The 12,208-nt window shown below is 47.1% G+C and overlaps 1 protein-coding gene across 2 annotated transcripts in view; it reads left to right on the forward strand.

The window, feature by feature from the left end:
- Positions 1–12,138, forward strand: part of LOC115115019 (fatty acid CoA ligase Acsl3-like) — a 65,471-nt gene extending 53,333 nt beyond the window's left edge. For both annotated transcript variants that reach the window (XM_065024322.1, XM_065024323.1), the window contains 5 exons: positions 5,317–5,391; positions 6,831–7,019; positions 7,704–7,818; positions 7,900–8,057; positions 8,253–12,138. In XM_065024322.1, the coding sequence (XP_064880394.1) occupies positions 5,317–5,391; positions 6,831–7,019; positions 7,704–7,818; positions 7,900–8,057; positions 8,253–8,410 (695 nt within the window). In that variant the 3' untranslated portion in view covers positions 8,411–12,138. The remainder of the gene's footprint in view (positions 1–5,316; positions 5,392–6,830; positions 7,020–7,703; positions 7,819–7,899; positions 8,058–8,252) is intronic.
- Positions 12,139–12,208: the final 70 nt, after the last annotated feature.

Here is a 12,208-nt window from a genome sequence, read left to right on the forward strand (position 1 = left end):
GATAGGGGAGAGGAGAGACTGTAGTGGATACAGAGGGGTAGAGTAGGAGGGAGCAGAGACTGTAGTGGATAAAGAGGGATGGGATAGGGTAGGGGGGAGGAGAGACTGTAGTGGATACAGAGGGTTGGGATAGGGGAGAGGAGAGACTGTAGTGGATACAGAGGGATGGGATAGGGGAGAGGAGAGACTGTAGTGGATACAGAGGGATGGGATAGGGGAGAGGAGAGACTGTAGTAGATACAGAGGGATGGGATAGGGGAGAGGGGAGACTGTAGTAGATACAGAGGGATGGGATAGGGGAGAGGAGAGACTGTAGTGGATACAGAGGGATGGGATAGGGGAGAGGAGAGACTGTAGTGGATACAGAGGGATGGGATAGGGGAGAGGAGAGGAGAGACTGTAGTGGATAAAGAGGGATGGGATAGGGGAGAGGAGAGACTGTAGTGGATACAGAGGGATGGGATAGGGGAGAGGAGAGACTGTAGTGGATATAGAGAGGTAGATTAGGAGGGAGCAGAGACTGTAGTGGATAAAGAGGGATGGGATAGGGTAGGGGGGAGGAGAGACTGTAGTGGATACAGAGGGTTGGGATAGGGGAGAGGAGAGACTGTAGTGGATACAGAGGGGTAGAGTAGGAGGGAGCAGAGACTGTAGTGGATAAAGAGGGATGGGATAGGGGAGAGGAGAGACTGTAGTGGATACAGAGGGATGGGATAGGGTAGGGGGAGGAGAGACTGTAGTGGATACAGAGATATGGGGTAGAGGAGAGGAGAGACTGTAGTAGATATAGAGGGGTAGAGTAGGAGGGAGCAGAGACTGTAGTGGATACAGAGGGATGGGATAGGGAGAGGAGAGACTGTAGTAGATATAGAGGGGTAGAGTAGGAGGGAGCAGAGACTGTAGTGGATACAGAGGGATGGTGTAGGGGAGAGGAGAGACTGTAGTGGATACAGAGGGATGGGATAGGGTAGGGGGGAGGAGAGACTGTAGTGGATACAGAGATATGGGGTAGAGGAGAGGAGAGACTGTAGTAGATATAGAGGGGTAGAGTAGGAGGGAGCAGAGACTGTAGTGGATACAGAGGGATGGTGTAGGGGAGAGGAGAGACTGGAGTGGATACAGATGGATGGGATAGGGAGAGGAGAGACTGTAGTAGATATAGAGGGGTAGAGTAGGAGGGAGCAGAGACTGTGGTGGATACAGAAGGATGGGATATGGTAGGGGGGAGGAGAGACTGTAGTGGATACAGAGATATGGGGTAGAGGAGAGGAGAGACTGTAGTAGATATAGAGGGGTAGAGTAGGAGGGAGCAGAGACTGTAGTGGATACAGAGGGATGGTGTAGGGGAGAGGAGAGACTGTAGTAGATACAGAGGGATGGTGTAGGGGAGAGGAGAGACTGTAGTGGATACAGAGGGATGGGATAGGGGAGAGGAGAGACTGTAGTAGATACAGAGGGATGGGGTAGGGGCAGGAGAGACTGGTGGATACAGAGGGATGGGGTAGGGGAGGAGAGACTGTAGTGGATACAGAGGGATAGGGTAGGGGAGGAGAGACTTTGGTGGATACAGAGGGATAGGGTAGGGAGGAGGAGAGACTGTGGTGGATACAGAGGGATAGGGTAGGGGAGGAGAGACTGTAGTGGATACAGAGGGATGGGGTAGGGGAGGAGAGACTTTGGTGGATACAGAGGGATAGGGTAGGGAGGAGGAGAGACTGTAGTGGATACAGATGGATAGGGTAGGGGAGGAGATACTGTAGTGGATACAGAGGGATAGGGTAGGGGGAGGAGAGACTTTGGTGGATACAGAGGGATAGGGTAGGGAGGAGGAGAGACTGTATTGGATACAGAGGGATAGGGTAGGGGGAGGAGAGACTGGTGGATACAGAGGGATGGGGTAGGGAGGAGGAGAGAACTTAGTGGATACAGAGAGATAGGGTAGGGGGAGGAGAGACTGTGGTGGATACAGAGGGATAGGGTAGGGGAGGAGAGACTGTAGTGGATACAGAGGGATAGGGTAGGGGGAGGAGAGACTTTGGTGGATACAGAGGGATAGGGTAGGGAGGAGGAGAGACTGTGGTGGATACAGAGGGATAGGGTAGGGAGGAGGAGAGACTGTAGTGGATACAGAGGGATAGGGTAGGGAGGAGGAGAGACTGTAGTGGATACAGAGGGATGGGATAGGGGAGAGGAGAGACTGTAGTGGATACAGAGGGATGGTGTAGGGGAGAGGAGAGACTGTGGTGGATACAGAGGGATAGGGTGGGGGAGAGGAGAGACTGTAGTGGATACAGAGGGATGGTGTAGGGGAGAGGAGAGACTGTAGTGGATACAGAGGGATGGGATAGGGGGGAGGAGAGACTGTAGTGGATACAGAGGGATGGTGTAGGGGAGAGGAGAGACTGTGGTGGATACAGAGGGATAGGGTAGGGAGAGGAGAGACTGTAGTGGATACAGAGGGATGGGGTAGGGGGGAGGAGAGACTGTAGTGGATACAGAGGGATGGGGTAGGGGGGAGGAGAGACTGTAGTGGATACAGAGGGATAGGGTAGGGGGAGGAGAGACTGTGGTGGATACAGAGGGATAGGGTAGGGAGGAGGAGAGACTGTAGTGGATACAGAGATATGGGGTAGAGGAGAGGAGAGACTGTAGTAGATATAGAGGGGTAGAGTAGGAGGGAGCAGAGACTGTAGTGGATACAGAGGGATGGTGTAGGGGAGAGGAGAGACTGTAGTGGATACAGAGGGATGGGATAGGGGAGAGGAGAGACTGTAGTGGATATAGAGAGGTAGATTAGGAGGGAGCAGAGACTGTAGTGGATAAAGAGGGATGGGATAGGGTAGGGGGGAGGAGAGACTGTAGTGGATACAGAGGGTTGGGATAGGGGAGAGGAGAGACTGTAGTGGATACAGAGGGGTAGAGTAGGAGGGAGCAGAGACTGTAGTGGATAAAGAGGGATGGGATAGGGGAGAGGAGAGACTGTAGTGGATACAGAGGGATGGGATAGGGTAGGGGGAGGAGAGACTGTAGTGGATACAGAGATATGGGGTAGAGGAGAGGAGAGACTGTAGTAGATATAGAGGGGTAGAGTAGGAGGGAGCAGAGACTGTAGTGGATACAGAGGGATGGGATAGGGGAGAGGAGAGACTGTAGTAGATATAGAGGGGTAGAGTAGGAGGGAGCAGAGACTGTAGTGGATACAGAGGGATGGTGTAGGGGAGAGGAGAGACTGTAGTGGATACAGAGGGATGGGATAGGGTAGGGGGGAGGAGAGACTGTAGTGGATACAGAGATATGGGGTAGAGGAGAGGAGAGACTGTAGTAGATATAGAGGGGTAGAGTAGGAGGGAGCAGAGACTGTAGTGGATACAGAGGGATGGTGTAGGGGAGAGGAGAGACTGGAGTGGATACAGATGGATGGGATAGGGGAGAGGAGAGACTGTAGTAGATATAGAGGGGTAGAGTAGGAGGGAGCAGAGACTGTGGTGGATACAGAAGGATGGGATATGGTAGGGGGGAGGAGAGACTGTAGTGGATACAGAGATATGGGGTAGAGGAGAGGAGAGACTGTAGTAGATATAGAGGGGTAGAGTAGGAGGGAGCAGAGACTGTAGTGGATACAGAGGGATGGTGTAGGGGAGAGGAGAGACTGTAGTAGATACAGAGGGATGGTGTAGGGGAGAGGAGAGACTGTAGTGGATACAGAGGGATGGGATAGGGGAGAGGAGAGACTGTAGTAGATACAGAGGGATGGGGTAGGGGCAGGAGAGACTGGTGGATACAGAGGGATGGGGTAGGGGAGGAGAGACTGTAGTGGATACAGAGGGATAGGGTAGGGGGAGGAGAGACTTTGGTGGATACAGAGGGATAGGGTAGGGAGGAGGAGAGACTGTGGTGGATACAGAGGGATAGGGTAGGGGAGGAGAGACTGTAGTGGATACAGAGGGATGGGGTAGGGGGAGGAGAGACTTTGGTGGATACAGAGGGATAGGGTAGGGAGGAGGAGAGACTGTAGTGGATACAGATGGATAGGGTAGGGGAGGAGATACTGTAGTGGATACAGAGGGATAGGGTAGGGGAGGAGAGACTTTGGTGGATACAGAGGGATAGGGTAGGGAGGAGGAGAGACTGTATTGGATACAGAGGGATAGGGTAGGGGGAGGAGAGACTGGTGGATACAGAGGGATGGGGTAGGGAGGAGGAGAGAACTTAGTGGATACAGAGAGATAGGGTAGGGGGAGGAGAGACTGTGGTGGATACAGAGGGATAGGGTAGGGGAGGAGAGACTGTAGTGGATACAGAGGGATAGGGTAGGGGAGGAGAGACTTTGGTGGATACAGAGGGATAGGGTAGGGAGGAGGAGAGACTGTGGTGGATACAGAGGGATAGGGTAGGGAGGAGGAGAGACTGTAGTGGATACAGAGGGATAGGGTAGGGAGGAGGAGAGACTGTAGTGGATACAGAGGGATGGGATAGGGGAGAGGAGAGACTGTAGTGGATACAGAGGGATGGTGTAGGGGAGAGGAGAGACTGTGGTGGATACAGAGGGATAGGGTGGGGGAGAGGAGAGACTGTAGTGGATACAGAGGGATGGTGTAGGGGAGAGGAGAGACTGTAGTGGATACAGAGGGATGGGATAGGGGGGAGGAGAGACTGTAGTGGATACAGAGGGATGGTGTAGGGGAGAGGAGAGACTGTGGTGGATACAGAGGGATAGGGTAGGGAGAGGAGAGACTGTAGTGGATACAGAGGGATGGGGTAGGGGGAGGAGAGACTGTAGTGGATACAGAGGGATGGGGTAGGGGGGAGGAGAGACTGTAGTGGATACAGAGGGATAGGGTAGGGGGAGGAGAGACTGTGGTGGATACAGAGGGATAGGGTAGGGAGGAGGAGAGACTGTAGTGGATACAGAGGGATGGGATAGGGGAGAGGAGAGACTGTGGTGGATACAGAGGGATAGGGTAGGGAGGAGGAGAGACTGTAGTGGATACAGAGGGATGGGGATGAAGAGAGAGTAAATGGGAGAGCAGAGTTCTGAAAGTCATGGAAATATCCATTATTTCTCCCCAATGCAGTAAAAACTGCAGTCAGCAGTGATCCATTGCATAACTATTAGTTCCGTGTTGTCATCCCTTAGAGATAGGAGAGAGTGCAGGGCCCTGGCAGGGCTACTATGGTTTGGTTAGGTTACCACGGTAACAGATGGGGAGCATTCAGCATAACAGTGACACTGTGTATTATACAGTTGTCAGTCACTGCAGCTTGGGATGACGATGTGTGTGCGTTTTTGTGCGTGTGCGTGTGTCTGCTTTCCAGTGTGGGACTACAGCACAGGGCGAGTTGGAGGACCGCTCATTTGTTCTGAAATCAAGCTCAAGGATTGGGTGGAGGGTGAGTGACACAGAAAGACAGGGAGGAGGACCCCTGGGTCTCTTTATCCACACACACACTTATGAAAACAATGTCATATAGTTTACCGATCCATCCCACGTTATTTACACACACGCCCTAGTCAGTGTGAGAGATGGACAGCGTTTTAGGGGAAAAATCCCTCTTTCATATTTCAACTGCACCATGACCTTGTAAGGAAGTCATTCAGAACACAGCTCTTTCCTCTGTATAGTTTTCCATCATACAGTGCCTTCAGAAAGTATTCACACGCCTTCACTTACAAGGTGGGATTCAAATGTATTTATCATTGTTTGTCAACGATCTATGCAAAATACTCTAATGTCAAAGTGGAAATGTAATTACATAGATATTCAAACCCCTGAGTCAATACATGTTAGAATCACCTTTCTGCATAAGTCTCTGAGAACTTTGTACACCTGGATTGTACAATATTTGCACATTATTCTTTTAAAAATGTGATTGTTGATAATTGCTAGACAGCCATTTTCAAGTCTTGCCATAGATTTAAGTCAAAACTGTAACTAGGCCACTCAGGAACATTCAATGTTGTCTTGGTAAGCAACTCCAGTGTATATTTGTCCTTGTGTTTTAGGTTATTGTCCTGCTACAATGTGAATTTCTCTCCCAGTGTCTGTTGGAAAGCAGACTGAACCAGGTTTTCCTCAAGGATTTTGCCTGTGCTTGCGCTATTCCATTTATTTTTATCCTAAAAAACTCCCTAGTCCTTGCCAATGACAAGCATACCCATAACATGATGCAGCCACCACCATGCTTGAAAATATGAATAGTGGTACTCAGTGTTGTGTTGTGTTGGATTTGCCCCAAACATAATGTCTTTGCCACATTATTACTTAAGTGCCTTTTTGCATACAGAATGCATACAGAGAAGGTAGTCTTTCAAAAATCATGTTAAACACTATTATTTCACACAGAGAGTCCGTGCAACTCATTATGTGACTTGTTATGCACATTTTTACTCCATAACTTATTTAGGATAACCATAACAAAGGGGTTGAATACTTATTGACTCAAGACATTTTAGCTTTTCATTTTTAATTCATTTGTAAAAATGTCAAAAGAACTGTTGACATTATGGGGTATTGTGTGTAGGTCAGTAACACCGTCTATTTTATCCTTTTAAATCCAAATTCACACTGTAACACAACAAAATGTGGAATAAGTCAAAGGTGTGAATATTTTCTGAAGCGACTGTACATGGTCTATTCTGTGCTAATCGTTTTATCTAATCGAGTTTATTCTATCCTAGTTTGGACCTCAGAAATAGGACATGCTGTCTGTATTTTATCCACTCTGTGTTTCTTCTGTATTAACAGTACACTCTACTCTCTATATTTCTGTGTCCGTCTACTCTGCTGATGTCTATTGGTCTTTATTTCCTCCCCTGCTCTGTCCTCAAGGTGGCTACCACAGCACAGACACACCCAACCCACAAGGTGAGATCCTGATTGGCGGGCCCAACGTAACCATGGGTTACTACAAGAATGAGGCCAAGAACCAGGACTTCTTTGTGGATGACAATGGCCAGCGCTGGTTCTGTACGGGAGACATAGGAGAGGTCCATCCTGATGGATGCCTCAAGATCATTGGTGAGGAGCAGGGCTATAACACCTCTTACTGAATGTCCTCATTCTCGCTTTCTGCATAAAGAGACTTCTACTCTATTCCAAAGTCTTCCCCTTCACCATGGTTATGCACCCAAGTTCATATTTGCTAAGATAAACATTTACTTTTGGGCATGTCCATCAAAGGAGGCTGGTGGGAGGAGCTATAAGAGGATGGGCTCATTGTAATGGCTGAAATGGAATCAATGGAATGGTGCCAAACACATCAAACACAACGTGTTTGACTCCGTTGCATTGATTCCATTCCAGCCATTACAATGAGCCCATCCTCTTATAGCTCCTCCCACCAGCCTCCTGTGATGTCCATATACAGTGCCATGTAAAAACCCTCCCTGGTACCACCTACGTCAGCACACCGCATCAACGTCATGCCAAAACCACTGAACCCCATCTAAATAACCTATGCCCCTACGTTCATCTATCAGTCTAGCAGGACAGCTCCCAAGAACAACTATTTCTCAATTCCACCTCACTTCTGAGAATTCCTCTTGAGTCGTGTTTACTTTAGACTGACAGAAATCCTAATGCTCTCTGTTGTCTATATCTGTCTGTAAAGATTTGCTGTGCAATGGAAAATGTGCTTTTTATCCCCCCCCCCCCCCCACAAACACACACATACAGTGTGACAGTGTATCCCTGTGTCTACAGATCGTAAGAAGGACCTGGTTAAGCTCCAGGCAGGAGAGTATGTGTCTCTGGGGAAGGTGGAGGCCATGCTGAAGAACTGCCCCCTTATAGACAACATCTGTGCCTACGCCAACAGGTGTGTGTGTGTGTATGAATCAGTCTATGTAAAAAAAAACAGAGACATGGTGGTGTCTTCTTAACCGTTATCTCTCTTCAGTGAAGAGATGTACGTGATTGGCTTTGTGGTGCCCAATCAGAAGCATCTGCTGTCTCTAGCGGAGCAGTATTGTATTCGGGGCTCGTGGGAGGAGCTGTGTAACAATGCTGCCATGGAGGGGGTGGTCCTGCAGGTCATCACTGAGGCTGCCCTATCAGGTGAGAGGTCAAAGGTCATCACACCTTGGAGAGAGAGGAGAGGGTGGTTATGCAGTAGATGGAAGTGGTCGTAGTAGATACACGTTAAAGTCCGTTTGAAGCTCTACTTTTGTCATCCATTCCTTTTGGTGATTTCTTCGGTTCCACCTCTGACTGGAGTTGTGATGCATTTCTTCTTCTTGTCTGCCTGTGCAGCCCAGCTGGAGCGGTTTGAGATCCCCCGTAAGATCCGTCTGAGCCCCGACCCCTGGACCCCCGAGACGGGCCTGGTGACCGACGCCTTCAAGCTCAAACGCCAGCAGCTGAAGAGTAAGTACCAGGACGACATCGAGAGAATGTACGGCGGGAAGTAGGACCAGACCAGAACCTCTCCATGCACAGATCCAGCATCTGCCTCCAAGCTTTTAGCTCCATCCTCCTATCCCCACCAGACCCCCATCCCGGACGAGCCCCCAGAAGCACTCAATTTACTTGAATCTACTTTGTTCTAATGAGACCAAAAAAGATAGAGGGAGAGAAATAGATAAACAGATTGAGAAAGATAGAGTGAGAGAAATAGATAAACAGATTGAGAAAGGTAGAGGGAGAGAAATAGATAAACAGATTGAGAAAGGTAGAGGGAGAGAAATAGATAAACAGATTGAGAAAGGTAGAGGGAGAGAAATAGAAAAACAGATTGAGAAAGATAGAGGGAGAGAAATAGCGATATCAGAAAGAGGAGGCTGTGTTGCAATATTTCTACTGTTCCTTCATTCGATTAAATGGCTTTGCTTAAAAATGTGAATCAATAGACAATAAATAAAGCCCTGAAGACTGTTAGAGAGAAGGATTAGTTAGGAAAGAGTAAGTAAAGAGTGTTGTTGGAACACCCTAATATCTCCATGTTCATTCCACTTCTTGCCCATGTTCATTCCACTTCTTGCCCATGTTCATTCCACTTCTTGCCCATGTTCATTTCACTTCTTGCCCATGTTCATTCCACTTCTTGCCTATGTTCATTCCACTTCTTGCCCATGTTCATTCCACTTCTTGCCCATGTTCATTTCACTTCTTGCCCATGTTCATTCCACTTCTTGCCTATGTTCATTCCACTTCTTGCCCATGTTCATTCCACTTCTTGCCCATGTTCATTCCACTTCTTGCCCATGTTCATTCCACTTCTTGCCCATGTTCATACACTTCTTGCCCATGTTCATACACTTCTTGCCTATGTTCATTCCACTTCTTGCCCATGTTCATTCCACTTTTTGCCCATGTTCATACACTTCTTGCCCATGTTCATTCCACTTCTTGCCCATGTTCATACACTTCTTGCCCATGTTCATTCCACTTCTTGCCCATGTTCATACACTTCTTGCCCATGTTCATACACTTCTTGCCCATGTTCATTCCACTTCTTGCCCATGTTCATTCCACTTCTTGCCCATGTTCATTCCACTTCTTGCCCATGTTCATTCCACTTCTTGCCCATGTTCATTTGCCCATGTTATTCCACTTCTTGCCCATGTTCATTCCACTTCTTGCCCATGTTCATTCCACTTCTTGCCCTCTTTGGAGATGGTTTTCCTCCAGATGTGAGTTGTGAAACAGGACAGATAAGGTCATGTTGCCTGTTGATCTCTCTCTCTCTCTCTGTGCGTGCGACAAGGACAAGAACTGGAGGAGAAACAGCACATTTTCCGTTGCCTGTTGAGCTCATGTCTGGTCGTGGTCCCATGTGGCTCAGTTGGTACAGCATGGCATATGCCTGGATTGTGGGTTTGATTCCAACGGGGGACCAGTACCAATGAAATGTATGCACTCACTACTACTAAGTCGCTCTGGATAAAATCGTCTGCTAAATGACTAGTGAGTGTTGTTCACCGTTCACAAGCTCAGGTTGGTTGGAAAACGTTGTTTTAACACCAATGCCCTTCTGTCTGAGGGTGTCAGGAATGCTAAGCCATGAGAGCCTGCAGAGTGTAAGTACCATTAACATTGCAATTAATAGCTGTTATTTAATTATTTGTTTTTCTCCTTTAATTCTGTGATTCTGTCCACATTAGTCTAGAGTCCTCATTGGCTGATTCTCTCTACAAGTTACAAATCCAGGGCTCCTCGTTGGCTATTTCTCAGCCCTGTTCCTGAAGCCAGGTTTTTCAATTGCTTATTCTCTGGTTTATTTCAGAACCTAGTTCTGCCCAGAGACTAGCCTTATTTCCTGCAGGGCAGGAAGCAACTAGCTGTCGTCGTTTATTTTTGTTGTGGTTGTTCTGTTTAGTTGATCCTGTTTCTCCTGCTTAGTGAGGCTTTAGCACTGTGATTTCTATTAGATTCCCATCTGCCCATCTGATCCTACAGGCACAAAGTCAACAGAAAGTTCCGAGAGACTAAGACAATGACTTTATTGTGCCCATGGGGAAATGTGTGTTGTGGCTTGGGCAGGGAAATGTTGAGTCTCTGCACCTAGAAAAAAAAACTTTCAAGGTGAATATACACGACATGGACAAAAGTATGTGGACACCTGCTCGTCGAACATCTCTTTCCAAAATCATGGGCATTAATATGGAGTTGGTCCCCCCGTTTACTGGAAGGCTTTCCACTAGATGTTGGAACATTCATGCTCGGACTTGCTTCCATTCAGCCACAAGAGCATTACTGAGGTCGGAACTGATGTTGGGCGATTAGGCCTAGCTAGTAGTCGGCATACCAATTCACCACAATGGTGTTCAATGGGCTCTGTGCAGGCCAGTCAAGTTCTTCCACACCATTCTTGACAAACCATTTCTGTATGGACCTCGCCTTGTGCAGGGGGGCAATGTCATGCTGAAACAGGAAAGGGCCTTCCCCAAACTGTTGCCACAAAATTGGAACCACAGAATTGTCTAGAATGTCATTGTAAGCTGTAGTGTAAAGATTTCCCTTCACTGGAACTAAGGGGCCTGGCCTGAACCATGAAAAACAGCCCCAGACCATTATTCCTCCCTCCACCATTGGCAACTCTAGCAGGCCAGATATTTGACGACCTGACTTGTTGGAAAGGTGGCATATCTATCACGGTGCCACGTTGAAAATCACTGAGCTGGGCCATTCTACTGCCAATGTTTGTCTATGGAGATTGCATGGCTGTGTGCTCAATTTTATAATTGAATATATATATGTGGCTGAAATAGCCGAATCCACTAATTTGAAGGGGTGACAACATACTTTTTCCCATGTAGTGTATGTATTTCAGAACTATTCCCTTGCCATTTCTGTCATTAATACAATTGTTATTATTTATGATAATGCCAATTAATAATACTCTTGTCTTAATCATAATGTTTGTAAGAAATATGTAGATTGGTGAATACCATTTTCTTTCAGTGGTAGAAAACATATTTGTACTCTGTTATAGGTGTGCACTTACGTGAACCACACATTCACTAATGTCAGAGCTGTCGTTCTAGAACCACTGCCATGCTTGGAGTAAAACAGTATGCCATATGATAATATAACATTTTGATCAAACTAAGGTGGGATTACTTGGCCGACGGCAAGAAGAGATGCACACCAAACACTTCCGTACAACAGTTGAGAATTTAAAGATTATAGTTAAGAGCACAGCTTCAGCATTTATTTGTGTGTGTGTGTGTGTGTGTGTGTTGTGTGTGTTGTGTGTGTGTGTGTGTGTGCTCTCTCTCTCGTACCTAAATGGTACAAACATTGCTCTGTAGAACATCATTCCACACATGACACCTGTTGCCTTCTCTTCTGATTTCAAGTGGATAACTACATATAGGAAATATTTTAATAACAATGCTGTACACAGTATTGAAATATATAGTTTCTTGACAGTATGTGTTACTGTAACCCAGAACAGGCATTTCGGATGTTTTCCTGTATACTGTACACACAGTATATGAGGGGCAGTGATCACTGAAAAAGGAATATGTTAAATCTATATAATCTATAATCTATATAATATAGACCCGTTTTGGAAATCCTCTCCCTGTTTGTCTGGGGAATCTGCCTTGTAACATAAGTGCATCAATTGTATTTATAAGTAATTTGCCTTGGAATTGATTACATGAAGAAATAAATAAAGATTGTGTTTGGTCTATCAGAGCTGTCCTGCGTTATTTGAGTGCAAATTGAGAAATTAGGCTGTTCTCCATTATGTCGTCCATTAC

The sequence above is a fragment of the Oncorhynchus nerka genome, linkage group LG11 (genome assembly GCF_034236695.1).
Source record: "Oncorhynchus nerka isolate Pitt River linkage group LG11, Oner_Uvic_2.0, whole genome shotgun sequence".
Lineage (NCBI taxonomy): Eukaryota > Metazoa > Chordata > Actinopteri > Salmoniformes > Salmonidae > Oncorhynchus > Oncorhynchus nerka.